The sequence below is a fragment of the Vipera ursinii genome, assembly GCF_947247035.1.
Source record: "Vipera ursinii genome assembly, chromosome: 1".
Classification (NCBI taxonomy): domain Eukaryota; kingdom Metazoa; phylum Chordata; class Lepidosauria; order Squamata; family Viperidae; genus Vipera; species Vipera ursinii.
The window spans coordinates 353,600,474-353,622,221 of NC_139512.1; the positions used below are offsets into that span (position 1 = coordinate 353,600,474).

The window sequence follows — 21,748 nt, forward strand, 5'->3', positions numbered from 1 at the left end:
CATGAAAGCCAGCTAGGTGATTTTGGACTGATTACCAGAAGACTGGGAATTCTAGTCCAGCTTTAGTTCATGAAAGTCATCTGGGTGACTTTGGGCCAAACACCAGGAGACGGTGAGTTCTAGTCCCACTTAGGCATGAAAGCTGGCTGGGTGACTTTGGACCAGTCACAGTCTCTCAGCCCAGGCTACCTCACAGGGTTGTTGTTGGGGGGAGAATAGGAGGAGAAAGGTGTGTTAGATATGATCGCCACCTTGAGTTATAAATAAAGATAATAAAGGAGGGAAATAAATAGATAACAAGGAACATTCATCACAAGGACAATTGATATGCCCAAAGAAGAGAAAGCAGAGGTCAAACCACAGGGATGTGCAATCACAATTGAGTTGTAGAATTCTTACTCTCAAGGAGTGGCTATTTTTGGTCAATCTTTGTATTTGGAATTTCAGCTGGCCTTTCTCTTGTCTTCCTCTCTATTGTCCACTGTGCCCTCGGCCATGAGAATTCAGCCTCCTGACAATGGGCATTCTTAAAACTCAATGTGCAATCAAAATGGCCATCTTCACTTTTTTGACACCTTCCGTGCAGTAAGCAGTATAATAATAATAATAAAGTTGGAAGGGACCTTGGAGGTCATCTAGTCCAACCCCCTGCTCAGGGAGGAAACCCTATACCATTTCGGACAATGGTTGTCCAGTCTCTTCTTAAAAACTTCCAGTGTTGGAGCATTCACAGCTTCTGGAGGCAGGTTGTTCCACTGGTTAATTGTTCTGTCAGGAAGTTTCTCCTTAGTTCTAGGTTGCTTCTCTCTTTGATTAGTTTCCATCCATTGCTTCTTATCCTGCCTTCAGATGCTTTGGAGAAGAGCTTGACTCTATTCTTTGGGGCAGCCCCTGAGATACTGGAAGACTGCTATCATGTCACCCCTCGGCCTTCTCTTCGTTAAACTAGACATACCCAATTCCCACATCCGTTCCTTATATGTTTTAGCCTCCAGTCCCCTGATCATCTTTGCTGCTCTTCTCTGCACTCTTTCCAGAGTCTCGACATCTTTTTTACATCGTGGTGACCAAAACTGGATGCAGTATTCCAAGTGTGGCCTTACCAAGGCATTGTAAAGTGGTATTAATACTTCACGTGAAGTATTAACGTGATTGCTTAGTCCCTAGCGGCAAAATGGCTAGGGACTTCTAACAGCCTGTGTACAGGTAGTCCTCGTTTACCAACTGGCTCATTCAGCAACTGTTCAAAGTTACAGTGTGTGCTGCAAAAAAACCTTTCTAATATTGTTGACCCAGAATTAGGAGACAGCATATAGGAAGTATCAATTGTGAATATTTGCAGATGGCCCTGGCTGTCTTTGGGCACTTGCAGAGTCCTGGATGCAGGGTCGTGAAAGGACAGCAAGGAGAACACCCAATGTCCTAACACACCCGAGAACGTACAATATCCTTAAGGAAACACCCCAAAGGGAACATGTTTAGCTACTTCTGCTTTCTCCCTTCTTATCTACAATGTGCCAGACTTACTGGGTGAAATCTTTATCTTATGTTTGTCAGCTTTGCTGGGTGGCTGGCTTATGTAATCAGAAATACAAGGATTTCTTGTCATTTGGGGCTTCTCTCTTTTAGGGGAGCCCCTCCGTCTTTGTTCAGATGAATAAAAATGTAAAGCTTAAAGGCAACTTCTGGTTTCCTGTATTTTTTTTATCAAGCAAAACCTCAGAACCTCCACAGCAATGATAATAATAATAATAATAATAATAATAATAATAATAATAATAATAATAATAATAATAATAATGATGATGATGATGATGATGATGATGATGATGCCTGTGTCCGAAAAGTCGTGGGAACATAGGGTGGAAAAAGTTGTCGAGAATGAGAGGGTGAAGATCTTGTGGGACTTCCGAATACAGACAGATCGCCATTTGGAACACAACACGCCAGATATCACAGTCGTAGAGAACTGAAGCGTACAGCTGATTGATATCGCTGTACCAGGAGATGCCAGAGTCGAAGAAAAAGAACTGGGAAAAATTACAAAATACCGCGACCTGGCCATCGAAACTGCGCGATTATGGATGAAACGCGTAACAGTGATACCCATTGTCATCGGGCCACTGGGAACTAGGTCCAAAAACTTTGCAAAACACATCAAGAAATTGCAGCTTCCTGCAATAACTCCAGCAAAGCTACAAAAAACTGCGCTACTCGGAACATCTTACATTTTAAGGAGATACCTGGTTGATAGCTAGGACTAATGATTGACACGGGTTGCTGCCAGGTTTTTATATATATATATAGTGCAGGTTTTTTTATATATATATAACTCCAGCAAAGCTATAAAAAAACTGCGCTACTCAGAACATCTTACATTTTAAGGAGATACCTGGTTGATACCTAGGATGCTGGCAGCAACCCGTGTCAACCATTAGTGCCAGTCAGTTTGAGTGTTCAGTTGACTGAGTTTCATGTTTAATGAATAAAAGTTACTAAATAATAATAATGATAATGATAATAATGTTGGAAGGGACCTTGGAGGTCATCTAGTCCAACCCCCTGCTCAGGCAGGAAACCCTATACCATTTCAGACAAATGGCTGTCCAGTCTCTTCTTAAAAATTCCCAGTGTTGGGAGCTTTCGAGATTTAGCTTCAGTCTCTGCCCTTCCAAAGGACAGCCAGGGGTTGATTTCCTTTCGGAGTGGCTGATTAGAGACACCCTTAGACATGCAACTGCAAAAATACACTTCCGTATTGTAATTCTGCCGAGCGATTTGAGAGACGAAACGGGGGTGGGGGTCGGGGGTGGGGAAGTGGAGAAATGAAATTGCAGTGCTGTAATCAATCAATAAGGGACGCGGTGGCTCAGTGGGTTAGGACGCTGAGCTTGTCGATCAGAAGGTCGGCAGTTTGGCGGGTCGAATCCCGAGTGCCGCGTAGCAGAGTGAGCGCCTGTTACTCGTCCCAGCTTCTGCCAACCTAGCAGTTCGAAAGCACGTAAAAAATGCAAGTAGAAAAATAGGGACCACTCCGGTGGGAAGGTAACAGCGTTCCGTGCGCCTTTGGCGTCTAGTCATGCCGGCCACATGCCCACGGAGACGTCCTCGGACAAGCGCTGGCACTTTGGCTTTGAAACGGAGATGAGCACTGGCCCCTAGAGTCGGAAACGACTAGCACGCATGTGCGGGGGGAACCTTTACCTTTACTTTAATCAATTTTTAAGGCTGAGGTGTTTTTTTTCCCTTGCCATTTTTGGTTATTTTAAACTAAGGTTTAGCAAACCGTTCATGTGCACACGAGGACCCACAGATGGACGGGGCAGAGGCGAAGTTTGTTCAGCACAATTGTAAACAGAGCGCTGCACAAGGCTATTTTATGAGACCCGGGTTAGAACCGCTTCCTCTCCTTTTTTTTACCCACCCTATCCAAACCGAAGGGCCTTCGAAGCTACTCAAGGAGCCAACCTCTGAAATACTGTAAACCGTTAAGTGCTTTTTAATGGCATTTAAAATTAAGCTGCGGCATATGGACTTCATACGGGAGAGACAAGTCGGAGTTAATAATGTCCCGCAGAAGAGGGCTGTAAAATAAATAGCGCGAGCCGAAGTCCGACCGTAATATATACAAACTTTGGAATTTTTCTCGGCAGAACAAATAGGGAAACTTGCGCCTTCGCCCAGGTGTCGTTTAAGCGGCGGCCAGCCGCGCCGCAAAAGCTTGGAATAACACTGAGTGCCACAAATCAGGACCGATCAACCGCCCAGAGGCACCTGCCCGATTTTCACCTCCTTTTTCTGGGGGTGGGGTTGGGGGGGTGGAAGGAAAAAAAAACCCATCACGGAGGGCTCCCCACCTCCCTGCTTTTAGCTCCTGGCCGTTTCATCCTCCTAACAGGCTGGTGCGTTTTTAGGCACCCTCAGCAACAGGGACAGGAGTGGGGTGGGGTGGACCCCAACATTGTCACAGTATGAATAAAGACGCATCGTCAGCTTCTTGGTACAGCTGGGAGCTGCAACCAAAAATTGGAGGGAGGGGAGGGAAGGGAGAGACAGGGGAAGGGGAAGGAGGAAAAAGGAGGAGAGGGCCGGAAGGGGAAAGGGATAAGGGAAGGGGAAGTGGTAGGGAAAGGCGAAGGGGGAGGGGGAGGGGAAGAGGAAGGGATAAGGGGAGGAAGAAAGGAAGGGGAAGGGAGACAGGAAGGAAGGAAGGAAGGAAGGAAGGAAGGAAGGAAGGAAGGAAGGAAGGAAGGAAGGAAGGAAGGAAGGAAGGGGATGGGAGACAGGAAGGGAAAGGAAGGAAGAAAAAGAATGGAAGGAAGGAAGGAGGGAAGGAAGGAAGGAAGGAAGGAAGGGAGACAGGAAGGGGAAGGAAGGGGAAGGGAGGGGAAGGGAGGAAGGAAGGAAGGAAGCAAGGAAGGAAGGAAGGAAGGGGATGGGAGACAGGAAGGGAAAGGAAGGAAGAAAAAGAATGGAAGGATGGAAGGAGGGAAGGAAGGAAGGAAGGAAGGAAGGAAGGAAGGAAGGAAGGAAGGAAGGGAGACAGGAAGGGGAAGGAAGGGGAAGGGAGGAAGGAAAGAAGGAAGGAAGGAAGGAAGGGACAGGAAGGGGAAGGGAGGGGAAGGGAGGAAGGAAGGAAGGAAGGAAGGAAGGAAGGAAGGAAGGAAGGAAGGAAGGAAGGAAGGAAGGAAGGGGATGGGAGACAGGAAGGGAAAGGAAGGAAGAAAAAGAATGGAAGGAAGGAAGGAGGGAAGGAAGGAAGGAAGGGAGATAGGAAGGGGAAGGGAGGGGAAGGGAGGAAGGAAGGAAGGAAGGGACAGGAAGGGGAAGGGAGGGGAAGGGAGGAAGGAAGGAAGGAAGGAAGGAAGGAAGGAAGGAAGGAAGGAAGGAAGGAAGGAAGGAAGGAAGGAAGGGGATGGGAGGAAGGGAAAGGAAGGAAGAAAAAGAATGGAAGGAAGGAAGGAGGGAGGGAGGGAGGGAGAGACGGAACACCATCAGTGCTAGAAGGGAGTGGGATTTGCTTCCTCCTTATATATAAATGGATTGCTTTGTCAGTGTTGGTGGAAGAGTTTTTGATGCTTCCTTGACTGGGCTGTTGTTTGCTGTTAGATTTTTTGCCTTAGTAGGTGGTTGCTTGATTGGGTTATTGTTTACTGCTTGATTGTTTTGTCTAGTTTAACGAAGAGAAGGACGAGGGGGGACATGGTAGCAGCCTTCCAATATCTCAGGGGGGCTGCCCCAAAGAAGAGGGAGTCAAGCTAAGGAGAAACTTGCTGACAGTCAGAACAATTAACCAGTGGAACAACCTGCCTCCAGAAGTGGTGAATGCTCCAACACTGGAGGTTTTTAAGAAGAGACTGGACAGCCATTTGTCTGAAATGGTATAGGGTTTTCTGTACTGTACAGGGGGTTGGACTAGATCAGGGCTTTTCAACCACTGGTACGGGTACCACCTGTGGTACATTGGCACCTGGCAGGTGGTAGCTGACCATCCTAGAAAAGTGGTAGCGGGGGAGGGGAATGAGCTGAACTGGTGGCAGCACTGCACAAGCCTGAGCGAGAGACGGCTGGAGCTGCAGGGCTGTCAGGGCTCTGTGAAAGCGCCAGGATCAGCGCTTCTTAGGGGCTGTCGGGGCTCAGCGGAAGCACCAGGATCAGCGCCAGGCTCCAGCTGGAGCTCGGCGCTGATCCTGGCGCTTCTGCTGAGCCCAGAAGAAGTGCCGATCAGCTGGAATGTTGCAGCATCTCCAGGGTCTTGTGATTTGCATTCAGATGCTTGGCAATTGATTCATATTTATGACGGTCATAGTGTCCCAGGGTCATGTGAAGTGACCAAAACCTGCTGCAACCACCCAGCAGACGTGGGGAATAAAAACCAACCCCCCACCCCACCCCCACTGCCAATCCTCAACAGAAATGCTCACAAAGATGAAAACCTCGGACAGGAGGAAGAGCGCCGCCGGGCAGGCAGGCAGGTGTCTTGCTCGGCTGTGGTTTGGGGGGCACTTTTTTCAGTGCCATTGTAACGTCAGTCACTAAGTGAACTGTTCTAAGTCGAGGACTACCTGTATTTCATCACTTTTTTCTCTTTTTTTGTCATCAATTTTTTGACACCTTGCTAGGCGACTGGTGGTACTCGGATGTTGCCATATCCTAAAAGTGGTACAATGGGTGAAAAGGTTGAAAAGCCCTGGACTAGATGACCTCCAAGGTCCCTTCCAACATCATCATCATCATCATCATCATCATCATCATTATTATTATTATTATTATTATTATTATTATTATTATTATTATTATCAACAATCATCATCATCATCATCATTTTGATGTTACAGTTACAGTCTGCTAATCTGGGTGTTGACTGCTGGCAAGGAACGCTCCCATCAACCCTGACAGGGCCAGTCGCCCATCTCAGGATCTCCTCTGCCATTAAGAGTTGATTCTTTGGAGAAAGACTTTCCAGAGACTGAAATCTTTCTTCATTAATTGGAGGAGGAGGACAGCTGTTCCCCACCAGCCAGCTCCTTGATCTGCCATATCTAAAGCTTCACATCTGGCCCTGAGAAAGTAAACTGGGGCAGGGTGGTGGGGGTGGTGGAGAGGAAAATGTGTACTGGGAGTGGAAGTCCGCCCATCTTAAAGTGTCTAAGGTTGAAAAACACTGATCCACAGGGAACAACTGTGCAAAGGCGGTTTCATTGACAAACTCTTAGGCAACACACAAAAGTACCTCGGCAATCAGCAAGTCACATCACATGTTTAATCGATATCTGTCCACTCTTTGTCTTAAAAAGTGAGGCTGGTAAATTCTAAGACAGGGTCCAGTCTAGGAGTAGATACCTTATCTAAAATAATATTTACCCACACCCACATTAACGCCCCAATTTTGTGCAATTTGCAAAGCATGAATTAAACCAACAATCCAAGGACTCAAAGATAAAATTGAGGGAATACTGCAAGAGTAGCAATCACAAAATTCCTCTTGAACAGAGACGGACATCTCTCTGTTTGTGTTGGTGCTGGCATCCAGCTGCCAACCAATAAGGGCCTTAGATTCTTGTCAAAATATCAGGACACACTCCAGCTTCCCATGATTTCAAAAACCTACTTCCCACTTAGAAAAAGCTCCTTATAGCCCAAAGGCGAATACAACTAGTCCTCAACTTACAACCGTTTGCTTAGTGACTGTTCGAAGTTAGGCACTGAAGAAATGAGTTATGTTCATTTCCCACACCTACGACCATTGCAGGTGGTAACACGATCAAAAACTCAGATGCTTGGCAGCTAACTGGGCTAATGAACAGCAAAAGCCCTTCTGTGCCAACTCTGAAGATGCTCCATCAATCTCAAGAGACTGCCATCTTGGTTTCCTTGGCTGAGATTAGAGCAGCTGAAGATGAGCAGAATTTTCACGGTCACCCAAACTTTGGGTGATACCAAAGAACGTCACCCTAGCCCAGGGGTAGGCAACCTCGGCTCTTTTATGACTCGTGGACTTCAACTCCCAGAATTCCTGAGTCAGCTATGCTGACTCAGGAATTCTGGGAGTTGAAGTCCACGAATCATAAAAGAGCCGAGGTTGCCTACCCCTGACCTAGCCTTTGCAATCCCAACCCTATCGTAGCAAGGCTACTCGAAGTGTCCCTAAAAGAGGATACAGAACATAGATTAATGGGGTTGGAAGGGGACCCCTCTGCTCAAGTTGGAGACCCTTATACCATCCCAGATAAATGGTTGTCCAATCTATTTTTAAAGCCTCCAACGGATGGCGCACCCACGACTTCCAGAGGCAAAGCTGTTCCACTGGTTAATTGCCTTCCTTGTTAGGAAGTTTCTCCTTAATTCCAGGTTGCTTCTCTCCTTGTTTCCTTTCCATCCATTGCTTCTTGTCCTGCCTTCAGGTGCTTTGGAGAATAGCTTGACTCCCTCTTCTTTGGGGCAGCCCCTGAGATACTGGAACACTGCTATCGCGTCGTCCCTAAATTCTCTCTTGGTTGAGTGCCTGAATGACTACAGACCTGTTGCATTAACATCTGTAGTGATGAAATGCTTCGAAAGACTGGTTCTCCAACATCTTAGGACATGCCTCCCACCGGACTTCGACAAACATCAATTTGCCTACAGGGGGATCAGGTCAACAGACGATGCCATAGCTACTGCTCTACACCAGGGGTGTCAAACTCAATTTCAATGAGGCCCGCATCAGCATTGCGGTTGCCCTCAGAGGGCCGGGTGGGTATGGCCAGGGTGGGTGTGGCCTACTGTGTGGGCGTGGCTAGAGTGCATGTGGCCTACTGGGTGGGCGTGGCCAGCTCTACATCGTTGGCAGCAAGGGTGCCTATGGGGGCCTGGGCAGGAGTGGGAGAGATCTGAGGGTCTCTGGCAGAAGGAGGGTCTCTGGGCCAGGGCCAAGGCAGTGGCGGCCATTCCTTCACTGTTTCCAGGATGGCTTCGTGGGCCACATGAAACCTCTTTGCGGGCCGGATCTGGCCCCCGGGCCTTGTGTTTGACATGTCTGCTCTACACTCTGTAGCAAGCCATCTGGAGAAACCTGGAAGCTATGTTAGGATGCTTTTCCTTGATTACAGCTCAGCTTTCAACACCATTTTGCCGAGCATTCTTATTGAAAAGCTGACTCACTTGAATTTCCCCCCCTCCATCTGCGATTGGATTAAAGACTTTCTAAGGGCTACAAACAGTGAGGGTCGGGTCTGTTTTATCCACACACACCCCTGAAGCTTTGCTCCGGCTCACCACAGGGCTGCGTGCTTAGCCCCTACCTGTGCTCATTCTACACATACGATTGCGTATCGTCCGACCCATCTACTGCGATAATTAAGTTCGCAGATGATACCACTGTAGTGGGTCTTATTACAAGTGGAGATGAAACAGCGTACAGGGGGGAGGTACAAAAACTATCCATATGGTGTTTAGAGAACCACTTGCACCTGAACATCGGCAAGACAAAAGAGATGGTGCTAGACTTCTGGAGGAAAAGAGAGGAACCAGCCCCACTTTACATCGGGGGGGGGGCTGTGTGGAGAGAGTCTCCTCCTTTAAATTCCTGGGAGTCTACCTCTGTGAAGGTCTGACCTGGAAAGTTAACACAACCCAGGTGGCTAGAAAGGCCCAACAGAGGCCTCACTTTCTTAGGGTCTTGCGGAAGAACAGGGTAGAACTACGGCTAATGACCCTCTTTTACCGGTCTACTATAGAGAGCGTCCTCTCGTATGGTATTGTGGTTTGGTATGCTGGTCTGACAGCCGCGGATAGGAAAGCATTACAGACGGTGGTGAGCACAGCACAAAACATCGTGGGCTGTCCCCTGACACCACTGGATGACCTCGCCAGGGCCCGCTGCCTTGGAAGAGTGAGGAAAATTCTCAGGGATGACTCACACCCTGGTTGGTACCTCTTTACTCTCCTACCGTCGGGTAGGAGATACTGTAGGAGTATAGCCAGCAGGCTGAAGAACAGCTTCTATCCATGGGCTGTCAGGCTCTTGAACGGGGAATAATTTTATAATTTGATGTATGATTGACTTCCGAGGCCGGTGTGTGTTGTGCAATCAGCTCACATGGTGTAACAAGATGGTGGGTTTGTTGTCACTGTGAGTTGTGGTGGTGGGGTTGGGGGCACGAAGGGAGGCTCAGCCAATCTCAACGTATACATGGTTGTAGTTTGACGATAAAGGTCCATTCATTAGGCTAGTTCCCATGATCGTTCATCCCACGGTTTAGCCTCCAGACCCCTGGTTATCTTTGTTGCTCTTCTCTGCAAAGCTGGCTGAAACAGCAGAGAAGCAAGCCGTGGTCACTGAGACTGGCTTCCTTGTTGGCCTGTCTTTAGAGACCCACCTTGTCCCATCCTTCTCCCAGAGGACGTGCCCCGCTGTCTTTCTACACAAACAGCCTGTTTTGGCAAGCCCTTGACCAACTCTGCTGGTGGCCAAGAACAAAGCAAAATCAAGGGAAAAGGGGAAGAAAAAAAAAGATATAGAAAGAAAAGCCGAGGTTAAAATAGCTCGGCGATGAAGTGCGAATGACTTATTCCTGTATAATGAAGTGCTCTCTGTGTTGTTCGGTTTGTCCCAGGAACGCCGGATCCTCGCAAATGGCTTTTAAATGAACTGTGAGAGGAGAAACTTCTGAAGATTTCCATGTTTTACAGCTGGGCTTGCGATCGTGTTGGTCGTGGGGGTGGGTGGGTGGGGATTTATTGATTTATTTGTCTCCCAGAGTCAGCCCACAGCTCTCGACTCCCTGTCAGCAGGCACGGATTCAGAATGAAAGACTAACCAAGTTGAAAGGGACCTTGGAGGTCTTCTAGTCCAGCTCCCCACTCAAGCAGGGAAGCCTGTATCATTGCAGACAAATGGTTGTCCAGTCTCTTCTTAAAAACTTCCAGTGTTGGAGCACCCACAACCTCTGGAGGCAGGTTGTTCCACTGGGTTAATTGTTCTCACTGTCAGGAAGTTTCTCCTTAGTTCTAAGTTGCTTCTCTCCTTGATTAGTTTCCATCCGTTGCTTCTTGTCCTGCCTTCAGGTGCTTTAGAGAATAGAATTAGAATTAGAATAATAGAGTTGGAAGGGACCTTGTAGGTCATCCAGTCCAATCCCAACACCCAAGCAGGAGATCCTGGCAGATGGCTGTCCAGTTTCTTCCTAAAAACTTCCAGTGTTGGAGCACCCACAACTTCTGGAGGCAAGTCGTTCCACTGGTTTATTTTTCTCACTGTCAGGAAATTCCTCCTTAGTTCTAGGTTGCTTCTCTCTTTGATTAGTTTCCATCCGTTGCTTCTTGTCCTGCCTTCAGGCGCTTTGGAGAAGAGCTTGACTCCCTCTTCTTTGGGGCAGCCCCTGAGATATGGGAATGCTGCTATCATGTCACCCCTTGTCCTTCTCTTCATTAGACCAGACATACCCAATTCCAGCAACTGTTCTTCATATGTTTTAGCCTCCAGTCCCCTGATCATCTTTGTTGCTCTCCCCCGCTGAACGCCACTCCAAAGATATTCACTTATGGACACCAAGTCTCAGAAGGATGTTTTTTTTTAAAGAGAGAGAGAGAGACAGAGAGACAGAGAGAGAGAGAGAGAGAGAGAGAGGGAAGGAGGGAGAGAGAGAAAGAGAGATGCGATGGAGATGACATAGGAAAATAATCTGGCTGATGGAAACTATTTGAGCAAGATCAAAGGAATTTTGGTCCATGTCCCTCCGTTCCCAGGGCACCGCACTCTTCCTACGCCAGCTCCGCTTATCATACCACGCCGCTCGGCTCTGACGTGTGATATACAAAACGAGGACAGGCCCTCTTTGAAGTACAGGATTAGCCCGGGCCCGATCCTTACTCCAGAATAACAAACAATACAGGTTCAAGAGGAGTTCTCCTTGGCTAGTTCATTTGTCAGCCACAAATTCATTCTCAGCACCCATCAGTACCCTTGAACTCGTGGCCCGTGGACAGATCGAAGAGATTTATCTGGTGGTGGAGCCCTGGCCGATAACGGGGATGGACCGTTTCTAAATTTGGAGATAAATCTAGACAGGGAGGGAGAGGCAGAGACAGAGCGTACCATCTAGGATTTATATAAACCACTGTCTTTCCCACTCCGGCTTTTCTTTAAAAACTTTTTTCCCCTTCCCTAGAAAATAGAATAGAATAGAATAGAATAGAATAGAATAGAATAGAATAGAATAGAATAGAATAGAATAGAATAGAATAGAATAGAATAGAATAGAATAGAAAATATGGAATAGAATAGAATAGAATAGAATAGAATAGAATAGAATAGAATAGAATAGAATAGAATAGAATAGAATAGAATCTTTATTGAGAATAGAATAGAATAGAATAGAATAGAATAGAATAGAATAGAATAGAATAGAATAGAATCTTTATTGAGAATAGAATAGAACAGAATAGAATTAGAATAGAATAATGAAAGAATAGAATAGAATAATGAAAAAATAGAATAGAACAGAACAGAACAGAACAGAACAGAACAGAACAGAATAGAATAGAATAGAATAGAATAGAATAGAATAGAATAACAGAGTTGGAAGGGAACTTGGAGGTCATCTAGTCCAACCCCCTGCTCAGGCACAAAACCCTATACCATTTCAGACAAATGGCTGTCCAGTCTCTTCTTAAAAACTTCCAATGATGGAGCACCCTCAATTCAAGGAGGCAGGTTGTTCCACTGATTAATTGTTCTCACTGTCAGGAAACTTCTCCTTAGTTCCAGGTTGCTTCTCTCCTTGATGAGTTTCCATCCATTGCTTCATCTCCTGCTGGCTAAGTTACAGGTAGTCCTCGTCTGACGGCCACAATCAAACCCCAAACTTCTCTTGCTGAGCAAGACGGCTGTTAAGTGAGTTTTGCCCCATTTGATGACCTTCCTGGCCGCAGTTGCTAAAGGGAATCGTTGCCATTGTTAAATTAGTCACACAGTTGTTAAGCGAATCTGGCTTCCCCATCAACTTTGCTTGTCAGAAGGTCGCAAAAGGGGAACATGGCAACCGTCACAATTATGAGTCAGTTGCCCAGCATCTGAATTTATGAACGCGTGACCCTGGGGCTGCTACAACGGTCGTTAAGTATGAAAAATGGTCAAAAGTTTCTTTTTTCAGTGCCTTCCTAATTTCGAGCATTCACAGAGCGAACGGCTGTAAATTGAGGACTACTTGTAGGCTGTCAGATTTAAAGAGAATATTTTGCCTCTTCTAACCACTGGTTGACTTCTCTTAGCTTTCCAACCAGGCCTCTAAATTGAGCTGGTTACTTTCTGCCCGGCAAAAAGTAATAATAACAAAAATAATTTAAAAAATCCCCTGTCTCTCCAGCCTTGACCACTCAAAGCATAACAAAGCTAAAATTAGATTTCCACTTAGCCAAAGGTAAATCTTCAAGAGGGCTTCGTAAATACTACACAAGTGGGGGCATGGTTAATGACACTGCTGAGTTTCATAAGCAATGTGCAGGTACTGTAGACCTCAACTGACCACCCCAATTGAGCCCAAAATTTCTGTTGCTGAGCAAAACAGTCATTAAGTGACTTTCCCCCCCGCCCCCATTTTATGACCTTCCTTGGCACAATTGTTAAGTGACTCGCTGCAGTTGTTAAGTTTAAAGCAGGGGTCTTCCAACTTGGCCCTTTTAGGACTTGTGGACTTCAACTCCCAGAATTCCTCAGCCAGCGTGCCTGGCTGAGGAATTCTGGGAGTTGAAGTCCACAAGCAGGGGTCTTCCAACTTGGCCCTTTTAGGACTTGTGGACTTCAACTCCCAGAATTCCTCAGCCAGCGTGCCTGGCTGAGGAATTCTGGGAGTTGAAGTCTACAAGCAGGGGTCTTCCAACTTGACCCTTTTAGGACTTGTGGACTTCAACTCCCAGAATTCCTCAGCCAGCGTGCCTGGCTGAGGAATTCTGGGAGTTGAAGTCCACAAGTCCTAAAAGGGCCAAGTTGGAAGACCCCTGCTTTAAAGTAACACAGCTGTTAAGTAAATTTGGCTTCCCCGTTGACTTTGCTTGTCAGGAGGTCACAAAAAGGGGACCTGGCACCCTGCAACTGCCATAAATATGAGACGGTTGCCGAGCGTCTGAATTTTGATCAGGTGAACAGCGGTTGTGTGAAAAATGGTCATAAGTCACTTTTTGCAGTGCTCTTGTAACTTTGGACGGTCACTACAAGTGAAGGAGGACCTGTAATTGCCTCCATCAGACAAAACTGGCATTATCCAGGTTAGCAAAAGATGGGCTTCTAAGCAAACTGTCTACAAACCTTCATTGATAAACAATCTTTTGCCCGACTGCTTTAATCAGGGTTAGTCTTGCCAATGTGCAAAGTCGTCCTAGCTTATTAACTTTATATCAGCTGGCTCAACCCCAATGCATGAAAAAAAACGCACGATGAAACCAGATTCTCGATTCAATCACCAAAAGCCACACTGAAAGCAATCTGGCACTTACAAACCCATCACAAACCATCATGACAAATAATAGCTTCTTGTCCAACTACCTTAAGCCAAAAGCAGATCAGAAGATGGTTCAACCATCAGGTAGTCCTCGACTTAACGACCACAACTGAACCCACCATTTTGTTTGCTTAAGCGAGGCAGTTGTTAAAAATGGCGTTTTGCCCCCATTTTTATGATCTTGGCACTTGTTAAATTAGTAACATGGTTGTTAAGTGAAACTGGCTTCCCCATTGACTTTGCTTGTCTGAAGGTCACAAAAGGGAGTCACGTGACCCTGGCACTCTGCAACTGTCGTAAGTACATGCCAGTTGCCAAGCATCTGAAATCTGCTCACGTGATCACTAAGATGCTATAATAGCCGTAAGTGTGAACAAGAGTCATAAGTCACTTTTTCCAGTGCCCTCGTAACTTCCAATAGTCACTAAATGAATGTTTGTAAGTTGAAGACTAGCTATCACGGACAAACCCTGGTAAGTTGATATTTAATTATGGAACTTTGATTCTCCCCATGTGTTTGGCTTTAAGAGCTAAACAACAGGAAGGACTTGACATACTAAGAATTACCGTATGATCGCTATTGTTATTCCACGCTCTTTTTCACACATTAACCAGTTCATTCAATCCTAGAATCGTTTAAAGGACTGCAAAAAAAAACCCACAACCTGGAGATTCGGAGGCTTAACCCACTGCCTGTTTCCCAAATAAATAAATATTTTTTCCCAAAAAAAGCTACTCTGGGTGCCAAGATAAAGTCATAATAAAATCCTGGAACTCAAAAAGTGCGTAGATTTATGCTTGGAGACATTCCACGTCTTGTATACTGGGTCTTCTCTGTCATTTATCCGCCAAACAGCCACCTCGTTTTATGCGAAGTTCAGGGAACTTGGTTAATATAAACTCCTTTTTTTCCCCAAAATCTTTTGATGATCTTAATATGAAATAATCTCTCTGGTTCCCGCCCCCCCCCTCCTGTAACTAAAACAGCCAAACATCGGAAAGATAGTGGGAGCATTTTAAAGATGTTTCCACTTTATAAATCACACATTCTTGGCAAACTGGCCTATTGTAGCAAGTTCTGATTTTTTTTTTTATCCCTGGGTCTAAAAGGGAGTCAAGAATCGGTAAGTAACATCTATTACTAAGATGTTAGTAATAAATCCTGGCTAATTTATAGACCTGCTTTCTTCTTGCCTTGTGCAAACAGCAGATGAGAGTAGCAAGCTTCTGCGGGTTATTCTTTTACTCTGCTTTAAGTTGGGGGGGGGTGTTTTTCTTCCTTTTTTATGTATAAGGCAACCTCACTTTGATCGTGCCACTATCTTTTAAATCAGCCAAGCTTGGACTTCTTCAACCCTTCCCAAGAAGTCTCCTTCTTTCCTGCCTTATCTTCCTGATAAATTTCCATCACTTATTTTGCCTTCTTCGCTTGGCAATCTGCAAAGTGTTGTCATTCCTGGATGAGCCAGCTCCCTTTTTTGGAGATGAAAATGCAAAGTGGAGTGTGAGCCAGTTTGGTCTCCTGGCTAGAAATCAGGAGATGGTGAGTTCTAGTTCCACCTTAGGCATGAAAAAACCCAGCTGGGTGACTTTGGGCCAATCACCGGGAGACTGTGAGTTCTAGTCCCGCCTTATGTATGAAAGCCATTGGGTGACTTTGGGCTAATCACCAGGAGTCTGTGAGTTCTAGTGGCGTCTTAGGCGTGAAAGCTGCTGGGTGACTTTGGGCAAATCACCCAGGAGTCTGTGAGTTCTAATCCCGCTTTAGGCATGAAAGCCAGATGGATGGCTTTGGGCCAATCACCAGGAGATAGTGAGTTCTAGTCCTGCCTTAGGCATGAAGGTCGCTGGGTGAATTTGAGCCAATCACCAGGAGTCTGTGAATTCTAATCCCGCTTTAGGCATGAAAGCCAGTTGGATGACTTTGGGCCAATCACCAGGAGACGGTGAGTTCTAGTGACGTCTTAGGCATGAAAGCTGCTGGGTGACCTTGGGCTAATCACCAGGAGACTGTGAGTTCTAGTCCTGCCTTAGGTATGAAAGCCAGCTGGATGGCTTTGGGCCAATCACCAGGAGATGGTGAGTTGTAGTCCTACCTTAGGCATGAAAGTCGCTGGGTGAATTTGAGCCAATCGCCAGGAGTCTGTGAGTTCTAATCCCGCCTTAGGCATGAAAGCCAGCTGGATAATTTAGGCATGAAAGTTGCTGGGTTACTTTGAGCCAATCTCAGCCCAACGTACCTCACAGGGTTGTTGTGGGGAAATTAGGAAGAGGACGGAGTATTAGATATTTATGCCATCTTGAATTATTTATAAAAATAATAAAGCAGAATTAAAAAAAATTAAAAATCCAAAACAGGAATCACATGCTCTCTTAGGATCAAGATAAGGTGCAGAGACACCAAAGCTTGGGCTTGCAATGGTAATTAACCTGCAAAATGTGGATGCTGGAACTATCTGGAAACCGTGGTCAAGTATGATTGTAGAATATTTAATGAAAAGAATTGTAACAGTTTCGCCGTCATGAATTGGTGGGAAGCAGTTCCTCCCTCTACCTCCGGGAAACATAGGCAGTCCTCGACTTACGACCACAGTTGAGCAAGAAATTCCCGTTGCTAAGTGAGGCAGTGGTTAAGTGTACGTTTCGCCCCATTTTACCACCTTTCTTGCCACGGTTCTTAAGCAAATCATTGCACTTGTTAAGTCAGTAACGTGGCTGTTAAGTCAACCTGGGTTCCCCGAAGTCGCAAAAGTTGATGACATGACTCCGGGACACGGCAACCGTCATAAATAATAAGCCAGTTGTCAGGCGTCTGGATCTGGATCATGTGACCACGAGGACGTTGCAATGATCATAAGTGGGAAAAATGATCATAAGTCACTTTTCCCCCTAGTGTTGTTGTCAATTTGAAGGCTCACGCAATGAATGGGTTGTAAGTCGAGAACTACCATGATTTTCAACTAGGAAAAGTATAAGGACAATTCGATTGATCCCAGCTTTCTTCCAAGGAATTCAGAAAAGGAGCTAGGCCAGGGGTAGGCAACCTTGGCTCTTTTATGACCCATGGACTTCAACTCCCAGAATTCCTGAGCCAGCAGGGCTCAGCATGGAAACCTCTCCATTTCTCCTCAGCATGGTTGGCTGAGGAATTCTGGGAGTTGAAGTCCACAAGTCTTAAAGTTGCCAAGTTTGGAGACCCCTGAACTAGGCCTTACACAGCTAAACTGGCTAGGCCAGGGGTAGGCCACCTTGGCTCTTTTATGACTCGTGGACTTCAACTCCCAGAATTCCTGAGCCAGCGTGGCTCAGCATGGAAACCTCTCCCTTTCCCCTCAGCATAGCTAGCTCAGGAATTCTGGGAGTTGAAGTCCATGAGTCATAATAGAGCCAAGGGTGCCTAGCCCTGAGCTAGGCTGTCCCTTTGCACCCTGACAACAACCCTGTAAAGTAGGCTCAGCAGCAACAAGACATGCTAAATAAAAACTGGAAATAGAGGTAGATATTGAAACCGATTGTTGTAAAAGCAAAAGCAAGCTTACCTCCCGGCTTTAGTTATGATCATCTCGGTCCCGGCTTCGTGAAATTTCTTCCATAGCTCTTTTTCATGCAAATACACCTTGATATTCTCAATGGTCTTCCAATACATCGAGAAAGAACAAAAATTAAAAAGTGAGATAAGATGCTGGCTTGTGGAAGGAGACAGTTGGTGCCTCTTCTCTAATAGAAGAGCGAGGAGTCCTCATTGGCTTGGGCCGAAACAAAGCCCTACAGGTCGTCCTCAACTTACAGCAATTTGTTTAGTGACCGTTCGAAGTTACAGCGGCACTGGGAAAAAAGGGACTTAGGATCCTTTTTCACACTTCACAGCCATTGCAGCATCCCCCATGGTCACGTGACCAAAATTCAGAGGCTTGGCAACTGGCGTGTACTTAAGACGGTTGCTGTGCCCCGGGATCACATGATCTCATTTTGCGACCTTCTGACAGGCCAAGTCAAAGGGGAAGTCAGATTCACTTAACAACCATCTTATTAACTTAAGAGCTGCGGCGATCCCATGCGGCTAACTTAACAGCTGCAGTGATTCACTTAGCAACTGTGGCAGTAAAGGTTGTAAAATGGGGCAAAACAGCCACCGTGCTTAGCAACCGACATTCTGGGCACAGTCGGAAACTTTAAGCATGGCTGGCTGGGGAAGTCCAAAGTCTTAAAGGGGCCATGGTTGGACACCCCTGTTTAAGACCATAGCCTTTGCTGATCTTTTTGCAGCCCAGACTTCCTTTTCTAAAAATATGGTTCCTCATTCACTGATATTTCAAAAAAGAGCAGATAGTTGTAGCTATAAGCTTTACCCTTTTGATTCTGACCCCATCCACTTCTGAAATAAGCAGATTTTTGACAGACTCTACCCTACATTTTTCTCCCTGCATGATAGGTAAGTCCTCCACTTGTGATGCCAATTGGGATCCAAATTTCCATTGCTAAACAAGGCAGTGATGAAGTGAATCAGGCCCGAATTTATCACCTTTTGGGGGGTGGGGCACAGTTGTTCAGCGAATCAGTGCAGTTCTTAAGTGAATTAATGGTCATTAAACAAATCCAGCTTCTCCGATCGGCTTTGCCGGTCCGAAATCATCTGGGAAGGTCACAAAGGGGGATCACATGATCCCGGGATGCTGCAGTTGTGGTAAACTATATGCAGGTTGCCAAGCAACCAAATTTGGATGCTGCAACGGTCTTAAGTGTGAGGACTGGTTGTAAGTCACCTTTTTTAGTGCCAATTGTGACTTTGAATGGCCGTTAAACAATTGGTTGTTTGTTGAGGACCCTGAGGATTGGGATAATTTAATATTCAAAGCTGAGTTTGGATCCCCCATTTTAATAGAATAGAATAGAATAGAATAGAATAGAATAGAATAGAATAGAATAGAATAGAATAGAATAGAATAGAATAGAATAGGAATAAGAATTAGGAATGGAATGGAATGGAATGGAATGGAATGGAATGGAATAGAATAGAATAGAATAGAATAGAATAGAATAGAATAGAATAGAATAGAATAGAATAGAATAGAATAGAATAGAATAGAATAGAATAGAAGCTGGAAGGGACCGTGGAGGTCTTCTAGTCCAGCCCCCTGTTCAAGCAGGAGAACCTATACCATTCAGACAAGTGACTGTCTAGTCTTTTCTTAAAAACCTCCAGCGATGGAGCAGCCATGATTTCTGTGGGTAAGCTGTTCCACTGGTTAATTGTCCTCACTGTCAGGAAGTTTCTCCCTAATTCCAGGTTGCTTCTCTCTTTGATCAGTTTCCAACCGTTGTTTCTCGTCCTTCCCTCTGGTGCTCTGGTGAACAACCTGACCCCCTCTTCTTTGTGGCAGATACCGGAACACTGCTATCATGTCTCCCCTATTTCTTTTTTTCTTTAGACTGGCCAAACCCAAGTTCCTCAGCCATTCTTGGTATGTTTTGGTCTCCAGGCCTTTGATCATCTTAGTTGCTCTTCTCTGAAGAAGAAAGATACTAACAATGCGGGATCAAAATATGTGATATTTTGATGTTTTGACTTCTGCTAAGGCAGACAAGCTGATCGTTTTTATTGGCATTTGTCACCAATTCGACTATGGAACTATGGAACATAGAAATAGAAATTACTATTTATAGAAATTACTATTTATAGAAATTACTCAGCGTGCCTGGCTGAGGAATTCTGGGAGTTGAAGTCCACAAGTCATAAAAGGGCCGAGTTTGAAGACCCCTGGTCTATAAGCAGGAACCTGACCACCAGAACAGAGCCACCTCCCAGCCATCAAAGTTTTTCCTCAGAAAATGTCTCCTCCAGGAGATCTGATGATTGACAAAGTAATTTCCCAGGAAACGAATTAGATCTTATTTGCAATTTTAACACTGCCTCTCCCCATTTCTGGATTCTGAAGTGCTGGGTCAGTCTGGTGGCCACGTTTCACAAACTTGGCGACTTTAAGACATGTGGACTTCAACGCCCAGAATTCCCCAGCCAGAAACTTTTAAGAACTATGGACTCCAACTTCCAGAATTCCACAACCAGCAGCTTTAACATGAGTAAACTCCAACTTCCAGAATTTTGGCTGGGGAATTCTGGTCATTGAAGTCCAGACGTCTTAAAGTTGCCAGGTTTGAGACACACTGGCCTGGCGTGGTCTTCTAGCTTGATGGTTATGGAATTCTGGGAGTTGTCCACATTCCTTAAAGTTGCCAAGCTTGAGAAACATCCGAAAACTTCTTTCATGTGCTAATTGCTTACCTGTTCTGCATCTGGGACCTGAGGACTGTTCAGGGGTGTGCTGCTGACACCCGCGACCCCAAGAACTGGAGACCCTCCCGTGGCTTCAGCATGGGCAGGGCCCTGAGGCACCACAAACCCATCCTCCACGTCCGACAAGCTTTTCTCCTGGAGCATCTCCTGAAAGTGAGCAAGCCAACAGAAATCAGTCAATTTGCTGTAGTCCAGGTGCCACCCAGCAAAAGGGATTCTACAGAATTGGGTTGTCCTTGCCTTCAAAGTGAAGTCAGCCAAACTTTTGCCCTTGATCACTTTCTTTTTACAGTAAATTGGTGTGTTCCCCCACCCCACCCCCAGAATGGAATGGCTGAAACGAGCTCCAAAAAGCTAAGCTGGTGGCTGTACCTGTGAGATATCCGCCTTCCTCTCTTTCTCTGCAGTGCAATGGGAAGGAGAGGTGGAGCTTTCACCGAACAGATATAGCAGTCCTTAACTTACAACCATTCGTTTAGCAACTATTTCAAGTTACAACAGCACTGGTAGAAATGACTTACGACCACTCCTCACCCTTACAACCTGTCACAGCATCCCCGGGGTCACATGATCAAACTCCAGGTGCTTGGCAACCAGCCTGCCTTTATAGCATCCCAGAATCGCATGAACTCCGTTGGCGACCTTCCCAGGGAGATTCTGACATAGTTATAGTTATAGTTTATTTGATTTATATACCGCCCTTCTCCTTGGTAGGGACTCAGGGCGGTTCACAGGGCATATATAAAAAAGACAATACAAAAATTAAAAAAAGATTAAACCCATGCCCAATTAAAACAGTAATACAAATTTAAAAAACAATTAAAAACCCATAATCCCCCATCAGGCCAGACCAGCTATTTCAAACAGGTGGGTCTTCAGGCCCCGACGGAAAGTTCGGAGGTCTGGTGCCATCCGGAGCTCCACCGGCAGTTGATTCCATAATGCCGGGGCGCCCACAGAGAAGGCCCTCCCCCTGGGGGCCACCAGTCGGCATTCCCTGACTGGCGGCACCCTGAGGAGGCCCTCTCTGTGGGAACGCACAGGGCGGAGGGGAATCGATGCCGGCAGCAGGTGGTCCCTGAGGTATCCCGGACCCATGCCATGTAGGGACTTAAAGATCGTAACCAACACCTTGAACCTCACCCGAAAGACAACTGGTAACCAATGCAGCTCGCGGAGCAAAGGTGTAACATGGGAGTACCGGGAAACTCCCAAGACAACTCCCAAGACATGCAAAGCCAAGGGGGGTGGGGGCAGGGGGATATGGATTCAATTAACAGTGATTCGCTTAACAACCACGTGATTCACTTAATGGCCACATGATTCATTTAACAGCTGCAGTGATTCAATGAACAACCATGTGATTCTCTGAGTAACTGCAGGGATTTGCTTAACAGCCCTGTGATTTACTTAGCCACATGATTCATTTAGCAACTGAAGCGATTCACTAAAGAACCACGTGATTCACTTAAGA

General features: G+C 45.9%; 1 protein-coding gene across 1 annotated transcript in view; it reads right to left on the bottom strand.

Annotated features, from left to right (window-relative positions):
- The window catches only part of TBX4 (T-box transcription factor 4), a gene marked incomplete at both ends in the record, with an annotated part of 48,657 nt that extends 28,239 nt beyond the window's left edge, over window positions 1-20,418 (bottom strand). The window contains 2 exons of the mRNA XM_083379777.1: window positions 17,519-17,613; window positions 20,263-20,418. Coding sequence (XP_083235903.1) covers window positions 17,519-17,613; window positions 20,263-20,418 — 251 coding nt within the window. The remainder of the gene's footprint in view (window positions 1-17,518; window positions 17,614-20,262) is intronic.
- Between the last annotated feature and the right edge of the window lie 1,330 nt (window positions 20,419-21,748).